The sequence below is a fragment of the Callospermophilus lateralis genome, chromosome 10 (genome assembly GCF_048772815.1).
Source record: "Callospermophilus lateralis isolate mCalLat2 chromosome 10, mCalLat2.hap1, whole genome shotgun sequence".
Classification (NCBI taxonomy): domain Eukaryota; kingdom Metazoa; phylum Chordata; class Mammalia; order Rodentia; family Sciuridae; genus Callospermophilus; species Callospermophilus lateralis.
In genome coordinates, this window is record NC_135314.1 from 125,640,631 (window position 1) to 125,666,916 (window position 26,286).

Genomic DNA, 26,286 nt, shown 5'->3' on the forward strand with positions numbered 1-26,286 from the left:
TTAGTTTCTATAAGTTAGAAACATTTGAAATAAAAGCCCCCTATTTGTTTTCTTTTAGCATCCATTAAAGTATATTCTATGGTTTAATATGTATTATATGATTTCTTCCCTCTGATTAATGCCTCCTTTACCAATATCCTTAGAACCTAGAAGATTGTCTTGCCTAAATGAATTTTTAAAGTTTTGACTGGCATGTGGAAACTGGATGATATCATAGAATGTTTTGTGTTTTGGCTGGCATTTAGAAACCATGCATGATATCATAGAATAATAGAATTTTGTGGTGGAGGGGAGAACATTAACATCATCTCTTCTAACTCCTTTGTTTTATAGTTGAGAAAATTGATGCCTAGAGAAGGTGGTTAAGTAATTGATTACCAAAGGTAACTCAGCTACTTAGAAAACTAGGAAGAGAAGTCAGAACCTTGAACTTCAGTTCTGTCTCAACACTATCACTCTTGTTTTTCTTGCCTTAACTGATTTCTGACATTTCCTTTAAAATCCATTTTTTTTTATATAGTCAGTTTTTATCAACAGCTAGCCATTCATGCATCATACATTCAGGTATCATTTGAGTAAGTACAAGTGTAATAAGACCCTAGCCCAGTGAGTGAGGTGTGCAAGGCAGTGGGAAGATAGACATGCTAAATACTATAAACATGACCCTTTACAAAGGTGGGGGGCAGTTTGCTGATTTGGCACTATTTAACTATAATTGCAGCCTTGGGGAAACCATAGCTGATTTTTAAAATCATCTGTAAAAAATGTTTGAATCATTGAATTACTAGCACGTGGGTTAGATAGGTCAGGTCATAAAGAATACAGGATTTGAATTGAAGTTTGGACTTTGGACTATATAGGGAAAATGGATTTTTCTTGATAGGTCTTGAGAGTTTTGCAGGAATACTAATGTTTCAGTGTGGAATTTGAGTTGTTTAAAAATAAAATTATGAACAAATGTTATACATTCTAATGAGAGCAACATTCTTACGTTCCTGGAATTGGCAGTGAGAACTTTATGTCTGGTTAATGTAATTAAGCAGCTGAAGTGTTTTTCATCCTAAGAATAAAAATATCCTGTGCATTCTAATATTAGCCTGCTACTTCTTCAGTGCATGGCTGTTTTCACCCTTGCACACCTTCCAGCAGAACCCATTCTACAATTTAACCGCTCTGCTTTGCTTTGTCTTTCTCTTCTGGTCCTTTCAGTTTTGTCTTCTGGAGCTCCTGTTCTGCTTTAAGGTCTCCTCTGACTCTTTTCATTGTATTTCTTTATTTCTTCAACTTAACTAAAACTTAGTTTTCTGGTGTGATGGTTTCCTTATAACCCTTTTCAGTACCTAGAAAACATTTTTTATTATGGTATCTTCCCCTTTGTGATGCAGGGATCAACTCACATTTTTTGTTTTTAAATGGCATTTCACTGTATTCCCCAGGCTGGCCTTGAACTCTTGGACTCAAGTGCTCCTCTTAGCCTCTCAAGTGCTGGGATTATAGCCATGCACTATAGTGCTCAGCTTTAATGGTAATATTTGTTGAGGTAAAATTCACATAACACAAATTAACCTTTTAAAAATGATGAGTTTAGTGACATTGCACACCACCTCTATCTAGTTTCAAGACATTTCTATCACTCCAAAATAAAACCCATTATCTATGAAGCAATTTCTTCTCATTTTTCTCTGCCCCAATCCCTGGTGACAAGCATTCTGTGTTCTGTCTCTATGGCTATATCTATTCTGGATATTTCATATAAATAGATTCATATAACATGTGCTTTGGTGTCTGGCTGTTTTTACTTAGCGTAATATATTGGAGGTTCTTCCAGATTATAGCATGTATCAGTACATCATTACTTTTTATGGCTGAATAATATTTCACTTAATGTATTTATATCACAGTTTATCCATTCATCATTTGGCCTGTGAACACATTTTGACTCTTACAAAAAATGTTGCTGTGAATACGCATATACATATACTTGGTTTGAGTACCAATTTTTTAATTTGAGTATATACCTAGAATAGAATTTTGGATCATATGGTCATAACTAGTTTAACTTTTGAGGAACCACCAAAATGCTTTTCCACAGTGTCAGAAACATTTTTGCATTCTTTCCAGCACTGTGCAAGGGTTCTAAATTTTATACATCCACACCAACATATGCTATTTTTGCTTATGGCTATCCTAGTGGGTATGAAGTGGTACCTCATTTTGATTTTGATTTGCATTTTCTTAGTGACAAATTAGATTGACCATCTTTTCATGTGTTTTTTGGTCATTTGTATATCTTTTGAGAAATATCCATGCAAGTCCTTTGCCCACTTTTTAATTGAATTAATTGTCTTTTTGTTGTTGAATGTTGTTATAGTTTGGATGTGAGGTATCCCCCAAAAGCTCATGTGTGAGACACTGTAAGAAGGTTCAGAGGAGAGATGATTGGGTTGTAAGAGTCTTAACCCAATCAGTGATTTAATCCCTGATAGGGATTAACTGAGTGGTAACTGAAATAGTAGGGTGTGGCTGGAGGAGGTGGGAATTGGGGCGTGGCTATGGAATATATATTCTGTGTCCAGAGTGGAGACTCTCTGCTTTCTGATCACCATGATGTGAGCTGTTTCCCTCCATCACCCTCTCTTACCATGATGTTCAGCCTCGCCTTGAGTCCCAAAGAATGGAGCCAGGCTTCTATAGACTAAGACTTCAGAAATTGTGAGCCTGCAAATAAACATTTCCTCCTCTAAAATTGTTCTGGTCAGATCTTTTAGTCACAGCAGTGAAAAAGCTGACTAAAACAAATATTAAAGGTTCTTTGTATATTCTGGCTACTTGGTGCTTATCAGATATATGATTTATAATATTTTCTTTCATTCTGTAAGTTGTCCTTACCTTCTTGATAATGGTTTTTGTTGTATAGAATTTTAAAATTTGTATGAAGTTCAATTATTTACTGTTTTTAAGTTGCTGCTTATGCTTTTGGTGTCATTGTAAGACTCTTTTGTCAAAACTAAGGTCATGAAAATTTACTCTTTTTCATCTAAGAATATTTTGTTTTTAGGTGTTAATATTTTGAGGTTGTTGTTTCATTTTGAATTATTTTTTGCATATGGATATCCAGTTGTTCCAGCACTGTTTGTTAGACTATTCTTTTTGCATTAAATGACCTTGGCACCCTTGTCAAAATTTTACTAGCCAGAAATATATAATTTTATTTTTTGGAATCTAAATTGTATTCCATTGGTCCACAGGACTATCATTATGCCAGTGCCACACTGTTTTGATTGAAACAGCTTTATAATGAATTTTGAAACTAGGAAGTATGAGTCTTCCAACTACGTTGTTTTAAAAGATTGTTTTGGCTATTTGGTGCTGCTTTGCAATTCCATATTTTAGGATCTTCTTTTCCACTTTTGCAAAAAAGGCAGTTAGAATTTTGATAGAGATTGCACTGAGTCTGTAAATTATCTGGAGTAATATTTAAATCCTAACAATATTAAGCCTTCCCAGGCATGAGTATGGATGTCTTTTTGTTTACTTAGACCTTCTTTAGTTTTTTCAATAATGTTTGTAGTTTTCAGTGTGTAAGTATTTCATTTCTTTGGTTACATTTATTCCTATGTATTTTATTCTTTTGGATCCTATTGTAAATGGAATCCTTCCTTCCTTTTTTCCTCCCTCCCTCCCAGGTCCTTGTGCATGCAAGGCAATCACTCTTCCAACTGAGCTATAGCCCTAGCCCCTTGGTTTCCTTTTTGATTGTTCACCATAGAACTGGCTTTTACCATATATTATATCTTCCCTTCTTTGGTTGTTTTGCTCCAGGATAGTGACTCAGTATCCTCTTCTCCTGATTTTTGTGATTCTTAGTTATATAACCTTGGACCTATTGGAATTGTAGGAGTCATCAGGTCTCTACAGATCCTCAGTTTCTTTACCTTCAGATTGACTTTCTTTATTTCCCTCCCTTTATTCCAAAGGGATATCAGAACCTACCCTGATTTTCTCTCAGCTGTTACTCCTGGGGCCATGCTGGTCTCAGTTCCCAGAAATCTTTCTCATAGAAGGCACTCATTGGAATGACCACTTTAGACTTGATTCTCTTCTAAGCCCTTGGAACTTCTTGTTTTAACTTTGGCACCCCCTCCCTTCCTTCACATTCACTGTCTGGAACTAGGCTCCATTTCTGGTTTCATATATGCTACTCCTGACTTGCTGAGTAACTGACTTAGTAAAGCCTTACTGAATAAATTATTTAACTCACTTCCTTTCTACAACCATTCTTCACTATTTTACTTCTATGATGCCTACCACAGCACTTCCTGCTGTCCACTACCCATGCATTCACTTTGCATTTAATTACTTTAATCTTATTTGGTGGACTAATAATTCATAACAATTAGAAAGGAATAGATTATGTAGATCTTATCTTACTGTCTTAAATTTTTTTCAGTGTATATTGAAGGAAAGAGAAAGGAAATTCAACTCAAATTAAGTATGATATTCTCTATTTTATATAACGCACAAAATAAATTTGATTAAAATTATTTTTATTGATTTTATTTCCTGGTTATAATATGAAACATACTCCTTATGATAACTTGGAACATGTATAAGACCATAAAGAAAAAGAAAAGTATCATACATTATTCAACCATGCATTGCCAATTTTTGGGAAATAATCTTTCCAATCATTTTTTCAAGGTTATTTTTTCTCTTGTTTAAATCTCTCGTAAGGATTAAGAGTATAGGTGACTCTTTGAGGTAGATTGCACGTCAGATTGTACTTCAGAATCTAAATGATATGTTTCCCCTTTGACTGCTTCCCATTGTGCTGTGGTCAGATTGGGGCCTACATATTTTCTGACTTAAGAAACTGGTTGTTGTGGAAGCTAGAGAGGAAAAAGGGAAAGGATGGAGATTTCATGAAAATCAAGGGAGATCGTTAGAGGAAAAGGACCAGCAGGTAGGTGAAGTGCTGGGGAGTGATATTGGCCGAATCATATTGTTATATTGTGTGCCGTGTACAAATCTGTAACAACAAATCCCACCATTGTGTATAACTAGTAATGCACCAATAAAAAAATGTGGGGGAAAACAAAAGGAATTGGTTGTGCTTTACTCTTATTTCAAAGAAGATGAATTTTCTACAGAGTACCATCTTGGTGTGTGTATTAATTATGGCCATATTAATTATGGATATATATATTCATATATCCTGTACAAACTAGTTTTGTACTATTACCATAATTGTACTTAGCATTAGGTTCTCTTTATAGTTCTGCTTTTTTCCCCTATGCTTTTTCTTTTGATTTAGAGCAATAAAAATTTATGATTATTATACTTTCATCATGAAATATACTTCTTAGTAGAAAAATCTCTATTCCCTGTTAAAAACAAAAGTTTAATTAGTCTCAGTATGTTTTACAGTAACTCTTTTGGGAAAGAATATGTGATTGGTATGTTTTTTGAGACCTTCTGAGACTTTTTTTTTTTTTGAACACCTGATAAGAATTTGTTGGTAATGGAATTCCTCAATTGCTCCCTGTTTCCTTGAAAATGATAGCTTTGTTCTTTCCTTGACATCTTTGGGGTTTTCCATGTTATTCTCATTTGGATAGTGAGAATGGGTAATCCAAGAATTTTCTCCTCATGTCAGCCCCTTTGCCAATGATGAATATGCAGATTCTTTTCAAATTTTGGTGTTCTCTTTTGGTCTTTCTTTTTATTTCATAGTATTTTCTCATATTTTGCTTTTTTATGTATCTGGATATTTTAAGAGCAAGTTGGAGGAAAGGGATTTTAGACATTTATCTTTTTTTTTTTAAATTATTGTTAGTGTTAACCTTGATATACCAAACATAATGCCTTTATAGACGTGATTTTTTAAAAATTGAATTTGGTTGTTGGAGGAGGGACTTTTTCTCTCTTACAGCCTTAATGTGTTTTTTTAGACAGTAATTGGATTTTGTTTTAGTGAATTGCTGTGACCTGTATGCATAATCCTTTAAACATTTTCTTGTAAACTTTTTTCTAGTTATATTTCATAGAAAACTTAAGAAAAAGAATAAAAGCATGTGATAAAAAAATCACTCATAATCTACAATTTATAATTAACTACTATTAACAGTTTTTGGTATTTCTTTTTTAAAAAATGGAGCACATGCAATGTGCATATTTATATATATTTAACTTTAATTCACTGGGGAGTTATTGAAAACTTGAAATAAACATTAATCATTTAGATGCTACATATTTTTAAAATTTGGTGCATATAGTTTGTATCTTGTGTTTTTTCATTTAACTGTTACATTCTAGGCAAAATCCAAATCATCAAAATTTACTTGTATCATCCTTATTCATGGCTTCATAGTCTTTTTTCAGTGTTTTTTGTCAGTTTTTGATCATTAAAACCTGTCTTCAAAAGAGGTACCATCATTTGATTGGAAGGCTATGTAATTTCTTAGAGTATCATCTATTTCCTTTTCCAAAGAAAGAAAAAATGTTGAAGAGCATAATTTTCTATAATGGATGTATTGTAGTCTATTAGTCATTGCCCCATTGCTGGTAATATATATTTTTATCATTCAAATGATAATTTTAACATTAGTGTCTGTACATAAAACATTTGTGTCTATCTTTGATTTCCTTAGGATGAGATTTTTAGTATTGGAGTTACTGGGTCAAAGAGTATAAATATTTATAAAACTTTATATGTAGTCATAAATTGCTTGCAGTATCCTGCTCGTATGCATAAACATTTCAGTTGTAATATCAAATGCACTCTTTAAAAATCTTCCAGATTGCTTATTCACTAAAAATAACAGGATTTATGGGAAAAATAAGGTAAAGGCAGACTGCTCAAGACCTCTGCAATTTTGAAACCAGAGTACTAACAGAAACATAATTGGTACCTTATGAGATAACTTGGGTAGCCCAGTCAAACCACTTAGTGTGGCCAAGGCTGCCTCAGAGGAAAGTTAAATCTATTAAAATTTAAGGGGCTGGAAATCACAGACCTATATGATCTAAGACAGTGTAGATAAAAGTAACTTTGTAAGCCTGTGGGACTGCCATATAGGTGGGCATACGTGGAAGTGGAGCTTGCTGTGGTTGTGGAACTGTGAGAGGCTGACTGTGCACCTGAGGAGGGAACTGTGGGTGCAGATGATCTTTTTTTTTTTTTTTTTTAAAGAGAGAGAGAGAGAGAGTGAGTGAGAGAGAGAGAGAGAGAGAGAGAGAGAGAGAGAGAGGGAATTTTTTAATATTTATTTTTTAGTTATCGGCGGACACAACATCTCCTTTTTGTATGTGGTGCTGAGGATCGAACCCGGGCCGCACGCGTGCCAGGCTAGCGCTACCGCTTGAGCCACATCCCCAGCCCCCAGATGATCATTTTTAATATTCTTGAAATAGAGCTAAAGGGTTCTTGCTTGGCAGTATCTGAACTGAGTGAGGGTTCTTTCCCACTGGAAGTTATAGTTTTCTACCTGCTCTTCCAGTTCCTCTTGCCTGGGGAAATTCATATGTGAAATGGCACATCTGCCATGTTATACTGGCACTATTATTTACTATGTGAATCAGTATTGTAGGAACACGTCTTAATGATAGGACAGACTATTTTCAAATTTGATAGGTGAAAATTTGAGTATAATTTGGATTCTTCCTTCCTTCTGTTGAACCCAGGGGAGCTCTACCACTGAGCTACATCCCTATCCCTTTTTAGTTTTGATTTTGAGACAGGATCTTGCTAAATTGCCAAGACTGGCCTGGAACTTGAGATCCTCCTGACTTGCTGGGATTACAGTCATGGGCCCTCAGCTTGAATGGTTTCATTGTATTCCAATTTAATATCTCCATCTATAGTAGTCAATTTCAAATTTTAAATTTATTTTGGTGATCAGTAGATGTTCATGGAGATTTGGATCACAGGCTCCAAACTTATCAGCCACTTATAAATGTTATTTCTTGATGACAGAAGCATCATTTTGTTGTAAGTCATTTGTAGCAGTGGCTTCATTCAGGCTTATACAGCATTTAGTTACAGCACCTAAAATGATAGGAGGTAGGGGAGTTGGTTCATGATTGGAGTGTTTTCTGAGTGAGGTATGTATGTTGACAAGCTGGGGGAAAAAGACGACCATGCTGGTGGAGAAGTAATGAAGTAGTTGGAAAGTAATTAAATAATTGAAATAGTTGTAAGGAGGTGAGGAAATGATTGGTATAATTGAATGGGAGAAATAAGAGGATTTTAGATACCTTAGGTGGTCTGAACTCAGAAAAGCTGTGAAAACAAAGAAATCAAAGAGCTACTAGATACTGAGATAATATAGTTCAAGAGTTTGGAGGTAGAGTAATTTGCATATTGCTGCAACCCAATAGAATGGTTTGTAATTTGCATATTGCTACATTCCATAAAAAATGGGTTATTTTGGTATGAATGAAGGTTGTTGGAGTTGAGGAATCAAAGGAGCATTGAAGGGCAGGTTGGGAATGAGTTGGTTTCAAGGAATTTGGGAGTTTGCCATGATGAGTCATAGGATAGGGATTTATAGAAGTTTATAGATGGGTGTGGTGCCTCATGCCTGTAATCCCAGCAATTTGGAAGGCTAAAGCCAGAGGATCGAAATTGCCAGGTCAGACCACACAATTTAGTGAGACCCTATCTCAAAAAATGCAAAAAGGGTTGGGGATGTTTTGGATCCTTCCTTCCTTCTGTTGAACCCAGGGGAGCTCTACCAGTGCTAGAACAACCCTGGGTTCAATTCCTAGTACTGCCCACCTCCCTTCCCCGATTTACAAATTAGTTCTAGAGTCCTCATTGAATGGGGGTAGCTGAGATATTGGGAAGGAAGGATAGAAGGTGTCACAATTGGATAGCATGATCCCACAGGAAACAAAACTTTTGACAAGAAGGCTCAGTAGTCATCCAAAGTGGTCATGGGGATCCAGAGCAATGCCCATGGAAGGTGGGAGAATGGGCTCTTTGGGTTCCACAAGGCCTAGAAAAAGTTTCACTTCAGTAATGTGAGGAGATTGGTAAACAGAGTACTTTCAGGGGATGACAGAACACAGAAAGGTTCTGTGATTCATTGAAGGGGAATCAAGGATGGATGGACAGGGTGTTAAGTGTGCCAGCACAAGTTAAGGTCTATGTAGACTTCAGAAGTCTGAAAAAGTTAGTTGACTATATTATTTACTATCTTTATTCAGTCTTCATTTGTAATTTTGTAGAGAAGTCACTCTGGTATCTGCCAGGAGAATGTTCTCTGCTTAGGAACCCGGTTTTTGTTGAAATATTTGATTTAATAAAACTGGAGAAACCAGGGGCAATGTAGGGAGGACTAATGGGAAGGGATTGACTATGTTCCTTAGTTTCATTTTATGAGATAAGAATTTAGAAAATTCTTAGTAGGACTAAACCACAAATTGTTAAGTGACAACATGTATGGCTTGAATTCATGCTTGTATTTTGTTCTTTATTTCTTGTCTAATTGTTAACAGCTATTTTTCATCTAGCTTTATATGGAGTTGAATTTGCAGAATCCCTAGATATTCTTGATATTTTGAACTGTGTTCTAGAAAACCTAAATACTCATACATTGTTTTTGCTATTATTACTAGTAATGACATTAGAAGTATTATTTATTAGGAACAGAGTTTCTTCCTTCTCTGTGAAAAATATTTGAAGTATAAATTTGGAAGTTGTTGATCATTTAAGGTTAATCTTTTTCCTAAAGCTTTTTATGTTAGTGCTACTGCTGTTCTAGGACTTTAAAGGTTTTTTCCCCTTTGTCTTGTTTTTGTGATTCTGGGGATTGAACCCAGGGCCCCTCTACTGCTGAGCTACATTTCTGGCCCTTTTTAGTTTTTATTTTGAGATATGTCCTCTGCTAAGTTTCCCAGACTGTCCTAGAACTTGGAATCCTCCTGCTTCAGCCTCTTGATTCATTAGAATGACAGGTATATGCCATTGACCAGCTGTCTTACAAAGTTTTTTGACATTTTAGAAGAGAGGTAAAACTTGAAAAAGTTTTTTTTTTTCTTTTTTCTTTCTTTTTTTTTTTAACTTCTCTTAAAAATATTAGGTAAACTTTACATTTAGATTTAAATGTCCTGTTCTTTGAGTTTTGAAAAAATGTATACACCTATGTAACCAGGACTCCAATCAGATTTCAAACATTGTTATCACTCCAAGAAATTCCTTGGTGCCTTTTTGTAATTCACCAGTCTCCCTTTCACCCCTTTCTCTTTTCATGCTACCTTAGATCTGAGTTTTATCACTGTAAATCAGTTTCATCTGTATCAGAACCTTATCTAAATAGAATTGTATAGTTTGTATTCTCATGTGTCTAGTTTCTTTCACTCTTAAGAAATTCCTCCTTGTTGTAGAGTCTTAGCAGTTGGTTTATTTTCACTGCTGAGTAGTATTCTGTTGTATGAACAATTGATTGTCTATTGGTGTATGCTGATGGACATTTGTGTTGTTTCCAGTTTTCACTATTATTAATAAAATATTTGTTAATATTTGTGCACAGGTCTTTCTGTGGACATAATGTTTTTAGTTCTTTTGTATAATTATCTGAGTGGAATTGCTAGTTCACAGAGTAGGTACACGTTTGGCTTTATAAGAAACTACTAGCTTTTAAAAGCAGTTGAACATTTTTACACTCCCAGCAATTATGAGTGTTGGAATTGTTTTATACCCTTGCCAACATTCAATTTTAGTTATACTCTTAGGTGCTTAATGGGTCTCACGTTTTAACCTGTTATAGTCCATCCTCCTATATATAGGACACCTATAAAAACCTAAACAGAACAATCTTTATGAGTGTCCTATAAAACTTCATAGGTTTTTATAGTTGACTTGTATATAGGATGAAGGGACATAATGGATTAATTTGTGTTTCTTTAATGACTAACTAATGAGGTTTATCACCCTTTTATAATATGCTTATTTGGCCAATTATATATCTTATTGTAAAATGTCTGCTCATATCTTTTGTCCATTTATTTAATTGTTATCTTTGAATTTTTTCTAGGTCTTGATGCAGAACTCTATTATGTGAGAAACGACCTTATTAGTCACTATGCCCTCTCCTTCAACCTATTAGTACCCAGTGAGACAAATTTCCTGCACTTCACTTGGCATGCAAAGTCCAAGGTAAGAGAGTGGTCAGCAGATGTTATGATAGGGTCACCCAGGACTCAGAGGCAAGGACTGTATTTGAGTAGTTAGGCTTTCATTTCTACAGAAGGGTTAGTGGGTGGTGCTGGATCTTTTTAGGTTTATATTTTAAATCTAGAGCCTATTCCTTTAAAATCTCTTAAATCCTTTACAGTGAAGGAGGCCATCATTTAGGTGATTATCATATGACAGACATTTGCATCCTTTCAGACTTTTCAAATGGGGTCTGCATCTAGCTTGAAAAGAGGACAGTTGGACCTGAAAATGACCTTGGTGTTATGGTGAAATGATATGTGTTGGGGCTAGGGTAGGTTGGGAATTAGGTCTTCTTGATGTGTTTGATAAAATGGGTGTCATTTTTTTATTCATGGTGAACATAGGGGATGGCAAGCATATGCCTGTGATCCCAGTGGCCCAGGAGGCTGAGGCAGAAGGATTGCTAGTTCAAAGCTAGTCTCAGCAAGTTAGGGAGACCCTTTCTCTAAGTAAAATACTTTTAACAAAGGGCAGGGGATGTGGCTCAGTGGTTAAGTACCCATGGGTTCAATCCCTAATACCACCCAAAAAAAAAAAGCTGTGGCAGACAACCCACCCATGTGTCTGTGGTAAGGCTGCTTAACATCAGGGGCTAAAAACCAAATACTTAAGAATCTCTTGACTGGCTCACTTATTGCTGAATTCTTCACATTTCCTCTGACTGCCTGGGTTCCTCAAATGTATGTTTTCCTTTAACTGGGAGACTGACTAAGTGTGGTTTCCCTCCCACCCACCAACCCACCCACCCACCCACCAAACAACCAACCAAACAACCAACCAACCAACCAACCAACCAACCAACCAACTTGAGTTTCTCTGATCAGCTTTCTGTATAGGCTTTTGAGTGGGATATTAGTTGAGGGAAAAAAAAAGTCTTACTATTAAAAATAAGTAAGAGGGGCTGGGGTTGTGGCGCTTGCCTACGTGAGAGGCCCTGGGTTCGATCCTCAGCACCACATAAACATAAATAAATAAAATAAAGATATTGTGTTCAACTACAGCTAAAAAAATAAATATTTAAAAAAAATAAGTAAGAATACCTATTATAGCAGTTTTTAAGAATTATAAGGTGATTATGCGTTCTGATATTTGCTACTGGTTGTTTAAATTTGCCTCACTTTAATATAGACTTTTAAAAATTTTTTTCTACGTAACAGTGCAATAATGCTTATTGGGGAAGTTCAAATATTACAGAAAATTGTTAAAAAGTAACAACTTTGTAGTTTTATACCTATAAGCAGTCATAGTTTATAGTTTGGTATAATTTCTTCAGGGTCCTCTTGTTCTTTCCTTTTAAGTAAAAAAAAAAAAAGATTTTATGATATGTCTGTTCAGCAGTGTTTTCTCCCACCTAGTAACAATATATCATGATGTCTTTCCATTTCTCTGTTTCACTCATTTTCTTTAATGATTTTATGATATTGAATGAATAGGTGATGTGTCATTATTAAGTGCCCCATTGATGGAACAGTTTTTTATTGGTATTTTACTATTTAAAATAATGCTTCCCTTTACTGTTACACAGTTTATTTCACTTCATTTGCTGGGCAAAAGCTAACGTAAAGGTATGGTGAAAACAATTGGTTATTCATCTTTTGTTGATAATTTACTTTACTATTTTAAATTTTTTAATTAAAAATTTTTCTGTCTTTGCTATAGATAAATATAGAAACAAAAATGTGCATATGTTTATAAATACATTAAGAACATCTTTATCAGAAAGCACTGTATGGCATTGTGTCTGAATAGTAAATTATCACTGAGAAGTGAAGTGGCTGGGTCCAGAAGTGTATGTTTATAATTTTGATACGTATTGCAAAAGTGTTTCTTCCAAGATTGTACCAGTGAATAAACATTCCTTACAAAGTGAATAAGGATACTTATTTTTTCTTTTCATTTCCAAACACTAGGCATTTTAAATATATTTGTTAGTGAGGTTAGTAAGAATGATTGTTATAAATATACATCTATTCATGTTATTATTATATAAACTCATATTCATATTATTATTAAATATACAAACACATACATTAAAATGTAGCTTGAGGAGTGATATGATTATAGTTAAGTTATCTTGGATCTTGGGTGCAGCTTGTGTGTATTGCTGTTGGGAACATCCCAGCTGTCCTACTATTGCCTCAGGGTATTCAGATATGGGGGGTGCTTTGCAGCAGTATAGAGATTACTGTCGGAAGCCATTCTCACACGTGACTGGGTGACTCCCGGTTAGGGTCTGAGGCGCTCTGGCTGTGTCGGAGCTTTCCCGGCCCTCTCCTGATGAGAGAACCTGTCCATGTGGGGGTGTAACTGACCACTGACCCCGGAGGCCCAATCACTGACCCTGACCTTGGAGTGCGGCTCCCTCTTCAACCTTCATTGGATGGAATTATCCCCTGAATTTCTTGCTCCCCAATAAAAGGCTACTCCCTGGCGTGCTCGCTCTCTCTCTCTCTCCTGCTAGCCCTGAGTAATCCTTGCTGCCCTGCCGGGCGGTTAGAGGAGGGAACCAGAGAGGGGAGCCGTCTCGGACCTGGTCATAGAAAAAGGTAACTGAGTCTGTGTGTTTATTTCGATCTCGCTAGCTAACTTTTATGCCAAGAACCTCATTAATGAAACCATTGCGCTGGCCGCATGGTAGAATTGGCGCCCACGAGGGGGGCATTCTAGATTAGCTAGATTGAGTGGGAGCGCGCGCTATAAAGATAAAGAAAAAAGTAAAGATAAAGGAAATAGTGACAATTTGGGTCACAAAAGGAAGTGGTGACAATTTGGGTCACAAAAGTACCTTAAGATATTGAAGGAAAGAGACGTTAAATTAATTAAAATGGGAAATTCAACTTCTACGGATAAGGAAATGTATCTGACTATTTTAGACAGTATAATTAATCAGAAAGGAAAACAGATAAAGAAAGCTCAGTTATTACAATTCTTAGAGATTGTAGGTAAATATTGTCCTTGGTTTTGTGAACAAGAGTCTCCAAATTTACTTACTTGGGAGAAATTAGGAAGAAAGTTACAAAAGGTCTGTCTTTCAAATGAATTACCTGGAGGCATAGATAATATTCAGAGAACCTGGACGGCCTTGGAAGTTTGTCTTTTTAAATATACGGGCCAGGATTCGTGGCCCCCTGAGGACCTGCTAAAAGACATTCAATGGGCTATCAAGTCTATTCAAATGGAAAATCCTATGTTAATTCCTTTTCCTTTAAGCCCCTTAAAAACGAAGGCCCTAGGGGCCAGGCCCAAAGTTAAAAATGTAAATTTAAACTTGCAAAATCAGGCTACTCCGCAGGAAGATTATGGAGAGCAATATCAGAGAGGAGATACCTCCAAGGTCCTAGAGAGCCCTCCAAGGGAGGTAGACGATCTTCCTGGAGAGGAAATTGCGGAAGAGATTCCTAGAGGGGCTCAGAGTTCCTCTCAGCCACGTGACTTAGAAGCCCAATTTCAAAATGGCGACAGCACAGAACCTTTACCAGCTAATCTATGGGGGAGAGATATTTTAACCAAAATGAGATTGTTATTAGTTACTCCTAACTCTATGAGATCAGTTGAGGAAGTTAGTCAGAGATATTTTCCTGGAGATGATAGGGAGACCCTTCAGGAAGAGTATCTGTTTACAAACCAGTCTCCACGACAAAGATTAGTAAATGCTCCAAGCCAAAATTTTTATTAGGGGCCCTGAGTACTTCCCCGATCCCTAAGACAGCTGAAAAAATCACTTGGCTCACAGAGGAGCCTATATGGATTTCTCAGTGGCCCATCTCAGGGGAAAAGCTTAAAATAATTCACAGACTAGTTGAGGAACAACTTCAGGCTGGTCATATAGAACCAACGCTTAGTCCTTGGAACACACCTATTTTTGTTATTAAGAAAAAGTCAGGAAATTGGAGATTGCTGCAGGATTTAAGGGCAATAAATCATGCAATTCAGCCTATGGGATCCTTACAGCCAGGACTTCCCTCTCCCACAGCCATTCCTTTAGATTATAGCTTGATGGTAATAGATTTAAAAGACTGTTTTTTCTCTATAAGGTTACATCCTGGAGATTGTGAGAGATTTGCTTTCACTGTCCCAACAATTAATTTTAAGGAACCTGTTAAAAGATATTGCTGGAAAGTACTCCCACAGGGAATGCGTAATAGTCCTACTCTGTGCCAAAAATACGTAGACCAGGCGATAGATCCCATAAGAAGTAGCTTTCCTGATGCATATATTATTCATTTTATGGATGATATATTATTGGCTCATGCTAATCCCGAGGTACTTTCAGAAATCTTTACTCAGTTAGAGACTTCGCTTGCAGCAATGGGTTTATGCATAGCTCCTCAAAAAATTCAAAAAGTGTCACCTTTTCAATATCTAGGTCAGATAATTCAAGGACGTACAATCCGTCCTCAAAATCTTCAGATAAGAATTAAGGAGTTACATACCCTTAATGATTTTCAAAAGCTATTAGGAGATATTAATTGGCTGAGGCCATCCTTAAAACTAACTACTTCTGAGTTAAGTCCTTTATTTCAGATATTACAAGGAAATCCTTCTCCAACCTCTCCACGTCAGCTAACTTTAGAGGCTAAAACAGCTTTAAGGAAAGTTGAAAATGCAATTAAAAATGCACAGCTTACTAGAGTTGATCCTAAGGAAATGGTGTATTTATTAATATTTCCAACTTACACCAACAGGAGCCATATGGCAAAAATTAGGAGTTATTGAATGGATTTATTTATCCCACTCCCCTCAAAAAACATTAATTCCTTTTCATGATTCTATAGCTCAATTAGTAATTAAGGGTAGAACTAGGATTTTACAATTAATTGGATCTGAACCTGATATCATAATTATTCCATTTTCTGTTCAACAGATTAATTGGCTTTTTCAAACTTCTAGCCCATGGCAAATAGCTTTTGCTGATTTTCCTGGCCAGATAGATAGTCACTATCCTCGTGATAAGATTATACAATTTGCATCATTAACGTCACTTATTTTTCCAAAGATTGTACGTGCCCATCCTATAGATGAAGCCTTATCAGTGTTCACTGATGGATCTAGTTCAGGTAAAGCAGGATTTTATAGTCGTGTTCACACAGAGGTAATACAAACTTCTTATACTTCTGCCCAAAGAGCAGAGCTTCAAGCTCTGATTTGTGCCTTAACTTACTTTGCAAATGAGCCTATTAATATTTATTCTGACAGCTTATATGCAGTCGGAGTTACTAAAAATATTGAAACTTCAGTTATTGGGTATACTTCATCACAAGAGTTATTTAAATTATTTCATAATTTACAAAAGGCAGTGCTAATGCAGAAATATCCATGTTTCATAGGACATATACGAGCTCATACTAATCTTCCAGGACCTTTAGCTTCAAGTAATAACAAAGTTGACAGACTCGTAGCTTTTTGTCAACAGATGTCTTCATATGACTGTGCACTAGCTTCCCATTCCTTATATCATCAAAATGCTTCTAGCTTACGTAAAAAATTTAATATTACTAGAGAACAAGCTCGTCAGATTGTAAGCCAATGCCCTAAGTGTGCTATTCACACTCCATCTCTGCCATCAGGGGTAAATCCCCGTGGATTAAAGCCAAATCAAATCTGGCAAATGGACGTAACTCATATTCCTCAATTTGGTAAGCAGTGTTATGTGCATGTCATAGTGGACACTTATTCTAGATTTATTTTTGCCACAGCACGTACTAAGGAAAATTCTCAAAATGTAATTTCTCATTGCCTAGCAGCTTTTTCTGTTTTAGGATGCCCTATGCAGATTAAAACAGATAATGCTCCAGCTTATGTGAGCTCTTCTTTTCAACAATTTTGTCAAGAGTTTAAAATTAATCATAAAACAGAAATTCCTTATAACCCCCAAGGTCAAGCCATTGTAGAACGAGCTCATTTATCTATTAAACTTCAATTACAAAAATTAAAAAGGGGGGATAAGCTTATGACTCCCCAAAATAGCCTTAATCATGCCTTGTTTGTTTTAAATTTTTTAAACTGTGACGCAGAAGGTCACACTGCTGCTGAGAGACAAATGTCTCCCTCAGTAACAGGCCCTTTAGGCAGAGTTTTGTGGAAAGATTTACAGACCGGTCAGTGGAAGGGCCCAGACCCGGTGATTATATGGGGCAGAGGGCATGCTTGTATTTTCCCAGAAAATTCTTCTCGTCCTATTTGGGTGCCTGAACATGCTATCAGACATGGAAGAGATAGAACCCAGATTCAAGCGACTGAGGATCGACCCAGAGGAGCCCCCATCCAGAGGAGGAGATATCGGAAAAGGATGAGGAAAGACCAGATTGACCCAGCCAAAAAGCTGATTTCATGAAAAGACGTGAAGAAGCTAACAACCCAGGCTTCCCGACTACTTCGAGACCTAGGAGAAAACAGGACCCCAATGATGATGGTAACAACAGTAATTGCCCTACTGGGCTGTCAGGTAAAGGGGGATCAAGTAGACACTTACTGGACATATTTCCCAGATCCACCCCTGGTACACCCAGCTGTGTGGACTGGAGAATCTATTCCAGTATTTACTAATGACTCATTCATGATGGGAGGATTTACAGATACTCATATTACTCCCAATCATGTGACTAGATTTAATTATTCTGGCTATAGTGCCCAATTACCCTTGTGTTGGTCCCATGATAAACATGCTGGCTGTCTGAAAGTATCATTCAAAAAAAAAGACAGCGATTGGTAGACCTAGACTGACAAATAATTCTATTTATGGAGATTTAAAACCTAATACTAGATCAGTAATTAAGATGGGACTTTCCCATAATAAGCCAGTCATTTCTGCAAAACCTCCACAGATACACCACTGTCCAAATAGTTCTACAATTGAGATTGGCACCTTTCCTAAATGGATGGATTGTATAAATCCCTTTCCTGTACAACATAAGGTGTCTAAAGATAGTGGGTATATTTTAGACTGGTCTCCAAAAATTGATAAGAGACAATTACGAAGAAATTCTGCTATGACACCTGCAGGATTTGTTAGTAATATTTTGACTTATAGTAAAGGTGGTGTTCAAAAAGATATTTGGCGTTTAATTGCTGCCTCAGAATTCTTACATTTTACTGACAAACCCTTACCAAGATTTATTGGCAAGAACTGTAAAGAGGGATCTTGCTATGGCTTACGAGCTTGTGTCCAATCTCCTTATGTTTTAATCATTGGAAATGTAAAAGTTAAATGGATAGATGACAGATATATTGTTACTTGTAATAAATGTAACCTAACCAATTGTATTACTAGGTATAATGGAGGAAAAGGAGTGCTGATACTTCATCAGCCCTCTTTCGTTTTATTACCTGCTAATATTTCAGAGCCATGGTATGCTGATGCTGGTTTACAAGTCTTACAGCAAATTCATGCCCAGCTGGCAAGACCTAAACGTGCTATTGGAGTTATAATTGTTGGTGTTTTGGCGCTAGTCTCTTTTATTGCATCAACTGTCTCTGCGTCTCTGACATTGTCTCAAAATATTCAGCATGCAAAATTTCTTAATAATTTAGCTCAAAATACTTCCAAGGCTCTGCGTAATCAAGTAAATATTGATGAAAAGATTGAAACTAAATTAAACGCCTTAGAGGCAACTGTTATTAACATAGGTAATGAACTTTCAGCCTTAAAATTTAAAGAAAGGCTTAAATGCCATGCTAATTATAAGTATGTGTGTGTTACAGCTGCCAAGTACAATGCTTCTCTCTGGGATTGGGAGAAGGTTAAAAACCATTTGTTAGGTATTTGACAAAATAGTAATAATAGCTTGGATATTCTGGAACTTCATCACCATATCCAAGACATTCAAAATAATAGAGCTGATTTTTCAGATCCTTCTTCTTTGGCTAACCAAATATTAAAGGAGTTAAATGGATTCAACCCTGGAAATATTCTCAAACACTCGGCCTGGTACATTATTGGATTATTCTCTTTGCTGCTAATTCTCTATTGCATTATAATTGTAGGATGGCAAGTCTTCAGAACAAGAATGCAAAAACTCCAGAGAGTGAACCGCCGCCTCATTTTTGCGAAAAGAAAGGGGGAATATGTCGGAAGCCATTCTCACACGTGACTGGGTGACTCCCGGTTAGGGTCTGAGGCGCTCTGGCTGTGTCGGAGCTTTCCCGGCCCTCTCCTGATGAGAGAACCTGTCCATGTGGGGGTGTAACTGACCACTGACCCCGGAGGCCCAATCACTGACCCTGACCTTGGAGTGCGGCTCCCTCTTCAACCTTCATTGGATGGAATTATCCCCTGAATTTCTTGCTCCCCAATAAAAGGCTACTCCCTGGCGTGCTCGCTCTCTCTCTCTCTCCTGCTAGCCCTGAGTAATCCTTGCTGCCCTGCCGGGCGGTTAGAGGAGGGAACCAGAGAGGGGAGCCGTCTCGGACCTGGTCATAGAAAAAGGTAACTGAGTCTGTGTGTTTATTTCGATCTCGCTAGCTAACTTTTATGCCAAGAACCTCATTAATGAAACCATTGCGCTGGCCGCATGGTAGAGATTACTTTAGGGTGAAAGCTGCAAAATTAGAAAATTCGTGTGAACTAATTAAGAACATTTAGTACGTGGTAAGCTGGGTATGTGAAGTACCAAAATAAATGGTATAGATAATTTGGAAAAGGTCAAGTGTCCAAAGATATTGAAACCAGATATGTCAGTTGCAGTGTTTGAGTACCTGAACTCTTAAAGGAAACTGAACTCAACACATTTTTTTTTTTTTTTTTTTAGTATTGTTACATAATATTGTGTGAACTTATTTTTTGGATAACTTGTCATTTTCATGTAACACACACACACACACACACACACACAATACACACACATACTTTCTCCCCTTAAACTCTTTGAAGGTGAGTCTCAAACATGTCCCTTTACTCCTAAATATATCAGTATTTTCTAAGAACATACATAACCAAATATAGTTATCAAAATCAGAAAATGTAAGTTATAATACTGTTACCTTATCAATGGTAATGACATTTCATAAGTAACCCCAATAATGTTGTTTATTATTATTTTTTCACTAGTTGGTGTTTGTTTAGTTTCTTATTAATCTGAAACAGTTCTATAGCCTTTCTTTGTGTTTTTTGACCTTACAGTTTTAAAACACACAAGCCAGTTATTTTATAGAATGCTCCTCAATTTGAATTGTCCAAGGTTTTCTCTTGATAAGATTGGAGAATGTTTCTATGGCAGTAATACCCACAGAAGGACTGTCCTTCGAGGCATGAGAGGTGTACACCTGATACCACTGTGTTCAGTGCTGGTTTTTGTTAACTCTGAATACTTGGATGACTAGATTTCTCCACAGTAAGGTGTATCCCTTTATAATGAATAAGTAATTTGTTGGGAGATAATTTGAAAGTATGTAAAAAATCTCCCATTCCTCATTGCTTTTTTCCACTAGGTTTTACCTTTGTTTAGAACTACGTTGCCCTTTTCACCAGTACTGAGGGTGATACATCCTCTCTTACCAGGGAGGTCAGATCTACACTGAATAGCCAAATGGTGGGGGATTGTAAAAGGAATTTAAGCATTTGCAGAGTGTCTGGTCTTGAATTTTAAGTTCCCTTGCATCTCTGAGACCCAGTGTATCTATGACATGTCTTTCAGGTAGAGAGGCTTCTTACTTTCTCCAAAACTTGATTGTAATTTTTTGTTATTGTTCCTATTTTTGATGTTGACAGTTATAAAAACAAAAAGTGCATTTTGAAATAGTGCAAAATGTAGTTATTCCTTTCAAAAGCTACGTCTGCTGACCTTGAGCAGAATGAAAATATTTCTGGGTACACTCAGGAAAAAAGGATGCTGATATGTCATAAGAGTGTTTGCTGGGCAGTATATGGGTTGTAATTTATGAATAAAAAAGGTAATGTAGGAAGTTAGATTTAAACAAAATGAAGCCTTTTGTTACTCATTCCTCTTTCAAAATGTACATACACTGATGTTTTTATTTGAAATGAGTTGCAGTGCTGTGATGTTGTTGTTGGTGGTTGCTTGGATCTTGGGGTCCTGTCACAGGAGGAAGTTAGAGTAGAAGATAGAAGGGTCTCTGATGAATCTCAGTGGCTGGGTACATTGTGAGTCAGGAGGAGCCATGGTATAGCTTTTTCCATATTGTTTATTTTATTTTGTGGAGCACAAATTTTAAAGTCCATGCTTAGCAGACATCAAATGATATCATTAGTGCATATTTGGACTGCTGCTGCTGATGGGAAGTGCCTGGTAAGTTGGGAGTTCCCTGACTTGTTGTGGAGCCATCAGTATCTATTTACACATGCAGGCCAAAAGCCTTATCTCCTTTTTCTGTACCTTCTAAATCTAAGAGGTTCTCTTTCATAATTATATCATTTTTTGTGGTGCTGGGGATCGAACCTGGGGCATTGTGGATGCTAGGCAAGTGCTCTGTCACGGAGCTACATCTCCAGCTCTTATAATTACATCTTAAATTTCTACCTCTCTGGAAACCTTCTGCCGTATCCTTAATTTTGGTCTTCATTATTTCTTCCAGGATATGGACAGTATTCTTAACTCAACTCCTTGCCTCAAATTGGCTTCTTCTTGTACCATCCCCATAGCCACAGTAGGGACTCTCTGTTGCCACCAGAATGAAGTTTGATTTCTTGAGAGACCTTCATTATTTTGTCCCTGCCTTTCTTTTCTGCCTCCTCTTCAGCCAATCATTAGTGCCATTGTTGTCTGTCTTGCAATTTCTTTTTCCTTTTTCTTTCTAATATGTGAGATTGAACCCAGGGGTGCATTACCACTGAGCTTACCCACCCTTTTTATTTATTATTCCCTAAGTTGCTTAGGGCCTCTCTGCTTGCCTCAAACTTGTGTTCCTCCTGCCTCAGCCTCCTGAGTTGCTGGGATTACAGTCATGCACCACCTTGCCTGACCTGTCTTGCAATTTCTTGATCTATCACTTTGATGCTGACTGCTCTGCTAGAAATATCTTTTATCCAGTCAGTTCTTTTTTACCTGATTCAGCTGGTGTCCCCTCTCCTCCAGCTGTAGCAGGTGCCTTTTCCTATCCTTAGTGCCCTTCTCCTCTCTCATAACCCTAGTCATACTCCCAAGAATATTGTAAGAGTTGATTTTCTTTTCTGTCTCCCTCCTAGCTGCAGAACACCTCAAGATCATCCCCTGTGCCTGGTGTAAGCACCTAGTACTGACTGCAGAAGAAACAGACAGGTAGCAGCCACAGGGCACAGCTCCACAAGGAGAACCTCTGAGGTGTTAGAGCTTTTCAGAGTTGCAATGTGCTGCTTTAGGAGAGGGGACTTTCCTGGTTCTGAAGTGTAAGGCAGGGTACATGAGACAGTAGGTAGACACATAGGATTTTTCAGGTATTTTACTCTGAAATTGAGTGAGATCAGTTTGGAAAAATGAATGGAATTTATAGATTGAATATGTAGTTGAACTTATTTGAAGAGTTCATCCGTACCAGGTATAAACATTTATGATAAAAAACTGGAATTTGTGTGTGTGAATCTAGTTTCAGGCTTCAGCCACCATCTCAGCTCCTAATTCCACTTCTGGGTCATCATGTGTGGTGATTTGAGCAGTTGATTAATTGCAGTTTGTTCATTTTAAAAATTAATTTTACAAGTAGGCAATGTATGGACATGGTACATATTCAAAAGTTATAAAAGGTATACAGTGAAAAATAAATTCCTTCCACTTTCCTAGTACCATCTCAAGCAATCCAGCCACCCCATCCCCCTTCTCTGGGTCACCCATTATTGCCTGATTCTTGTCTCCTAAAGATAGACCTTTATTTGTGTGTATATATGCAAGTGTATATGTCTATATATTTTAAACAACATACTCTATATTTTTCTGCAGTTTGCAGAGCGCTGAACAATGTGTCCTGGTAAAAGTGCTCTGCACCTTCATGTAGAGTTCCACTTTCTTTCACCTTCAGATGTCCATGTCACATTTTTTTATATGATTGTAGATTTTGGTTCATTGATCAGTTCCTAGGAGAGGAGATAAAGACCCATATTTGGGAGTGGCCTTGCTTAAAGTAGTAGCAGGGGCAGAAAGAGGCAGAGATGACTTGAAATGGGAAAGTCATCCAACATGATTCAGTGATAGGTTCTTCACCTGATATTTGGCTCTGAGATGCAGTCCTGAACTTTCAGAAGGAAGTCTGTAGCTCCTGAGCTCTAACACTATCACAAATTCAGTTCTTAACTTTTTAAGTCTTGCTAGAAGATGAAATATTTGCTTCCAAAGATCTCCAGACTTGCTGATATGGCAGAGATATTTTAACATTAGTTTTCACACATCAAAGCTTTCGCTAATAGTGTTATTCTCCAGTGTTTACATAACTGTTTTGTCTTGCCAGATAGATTGTGGTTTCCTCAGAGGCTGGAGCTGTGTGTATCTTATTCTTAACATGTATGTCACATATGCTTTAGTGAGTGAGTGGAAAAGACCATTGTGTAAATTGCATTTAGAGATGGGAGTAGAATCTGGTATCGTTTCTCTTTTACAAGGCCATGCAGTTTAATTTTTTTTTTTTTTAAAGCAGACTACTGTGTGTTTTAAACAGATATTTAGTTTCTTCTATATTCTAGAACATTCCCAAATGCATCTGTTAAGTGTCAGTAGATATTTTAGATAGCTAAAAAGCAAAATATAGTAAGATGTCGTGGAATACTTCCACCACCCCAAAGCTGTTCTTTGGTTTCAGGAATCCTTCCTCATTGTTGGGAGAGACTGTGTGAACTTGTCTGAGTTCCAGCAGCAGCCCCTGGGGGCGAAGCGAGCAAGCTGTGTCACCTGCAGAGTGAGGTTTCTATGACAAAGGCAGCTCTGGTAATTTCAGAGAAATTAAGAGGGCTGTTTGCTGTCTGGCAAGCATATTCACTTTAAATGTGTACTCTGTGGGTTCCAGAAGGAAATGGCTTTACTCATCAGCTGCCTATTTGCAATTGCCATTTGTTTCCAAGTAAGGGAAGATTACCAAAAATGTTTATTTTTTAGCTTATTCAAATATTTATATTTTCTCTAGCTTCTTTTCTGAAGTATTTTGGTTCATTTTTTCCCCCTGATAAACAACTGCTGTTCAAAATTTTTCATTCCAGTATATTATAAATTTAGTCTTTGAAAAGGTATTTCTTCAAAAGGTGTTTGGTAAGTGAGATTTCTTATAGATCAATACATGCCAAAGTACAGAAAATTGGACTTCAATAATTGGCAATTCTTCTCTGATCTTAGAAACTGCAATTTAAAAATTGACATCCTAAGGACTCATAGTCTTTCAAAAAGGAAGCCTTGGGCAGAAGGCAGGCTCCATGCTATTTTATACTCCTCCAGACTGTGGCGTGGGCAAAGAGGTCACTTTCTCAAACCTCCTGGCTAGCTCCTTGTCACCTCTTTCCATGCCCTAGTCTGCCTTACTCCATCAATTTCATCTCCTTCCCTCTCCCTTTCTCTCACCCTTACCACACTGAGGTGCTTTGGTGTTAGTCTTGTCCCTTACTCTCAGCACTGCAGTTAGGGCCTTTGATTCCTTTCCTTTTTGAGGGCTCAGGTTCCTGGTTAGCTGCTCTTCTGTTTGCAGGAAAAGAGCTAGAATAAAGCAGACTGAGTTTGGCTTTGAATCTCTTAAAATTGAGGGCCATAGGACCACTAGGTAGATGTGTTTAATAGGTAACTGTACATGTGGAAAGACTGAAGATAGACACTAGTTGATAATGAGATCACATTGTGGTAAAATTGGCTAGGACCTAGTATACTATGAGAGAAGGAATTTATCATTTAAAGAGGACAATGGACCTTTCCTTGGAACCGGGGTACAGAGGATGGATGGGCCCTCCAGCAGATCTGCTTGGTGCTGAAAAGAAAGCAAGATGGTTCCTCTGTTGGCTGAAGAGACAAGAGCATTATCTGAGAGTAAGGAAGAAGGGAGGGCAGTAGTGAATCCATAAGGCTCTGTGAGGTTTGGAGTGAAAAACAGTAGGGAGGAAAGGGACTGAAGAAGGGATTGCTGAGCAGGATAAAGGCAAACCCTAAGACTGGAGGTCATCCTGGTATAAGACCACCTTCTCTCCAGAATGTGATTGCTTGCAACAGGCTGGGCAACAGTAATAGAGTAAGGAACAGTCAGGATGCTGGCATTGCCTTCTAAGAGTGTAGAAGAGGAAGTAAACCAGTTCAGGTTGTCAATATCACTATGTCAGTAATGCCCTTTGGGAGGCACAGACTGTGGGAATGTGGAAATCAAGTGGTCTTTTCTGGGCTGGAGGAGAAGGAAGTAGTTTAGTTGGTCACTGTATCCCAGTTGTAAGCATAGCCCCTTGCTCATGTATGTGCCTCATAAATATTGACTGATTTCCAGTAGCAGAGATGAAGAGTTTTGTAGGAATCGGAGGTGGGTAGTCAGAGATAATAAGGGGATATTTGATACAATGGTGTTTTTGTATTTTCTTTGGTTTTGAAGATGGCAGGAAACAAATGAGTTAAAGGCCAAGGCCTCTGTAGAGTTCTATGTGTCATTGGTTTTAGCTGACGTGAAACCTAGCCATTAGGAGAAGTTGTGAACTTCAGAGCAGAGGGGGCTGTGCATATGAAAGAGATGTCTGGAAAGGACATATGATCCTGAAAGACACTCATCCCACTGCGAAGCCCCGCCCATTAGGTATTGTAGAAACTGAATGCTGGGTAAGAGAAGAGGTCACTTCTGAGGAAAGTCAGATTGGGGAAGAAGGTTAAGAGTCTGAGAGTGTGGGAGGCTGTTCAGAATAGTGAGGTTACCCAAATGGAGGGTAAAACAGGAAGACTGTGACTTGCTATCAGTAGCACAAGAGGGTTTGTGTCTGAATCCCTGGGTTTGGCAGTAGGTTGATGGGAAGTATAGCATGACTGTAGGAGAGCTACTCTGGAGTGACTGGGGTCTGCGTTTATCAGAGGGAATCTGCCAGTTTAACAGGTACATAATATAACAGGTGTGGTCTGTTATCCTGTTTGATTCTCATGTTGTATTCACATTCTGCAAAGCTTGAAAAGGGTGCTAATTTATGTAAGGGTCCCCTG

At 37.4% G+C, this 26,286-nt stretch overlaps 1 protein-coding gene across 2 annotated transcripts in view; it reads left to right on the forward strand.

Annotated features, from left to right (window-relative positions):
• Positions 1-26,286, forward strand: part of Ryk (receptor like tyrosine kinase) — a 94,144-nt gene that overhangs the window by 17,275 nt on the left and 50,583 nt on the right. For both annotated transcript variants that reach the window (XM_076867503.2, XM_076867504.2), the window contains exon 2: positions 11,040-11,161. In XM_076867503.2, coding sequence (XP_076723618.1) covers positions 11,040-11,161 — 122 coding nt within the window. The remainder of the gene's footprint in view (positions 1-11,039; positions 11,162-26,286) is intronic.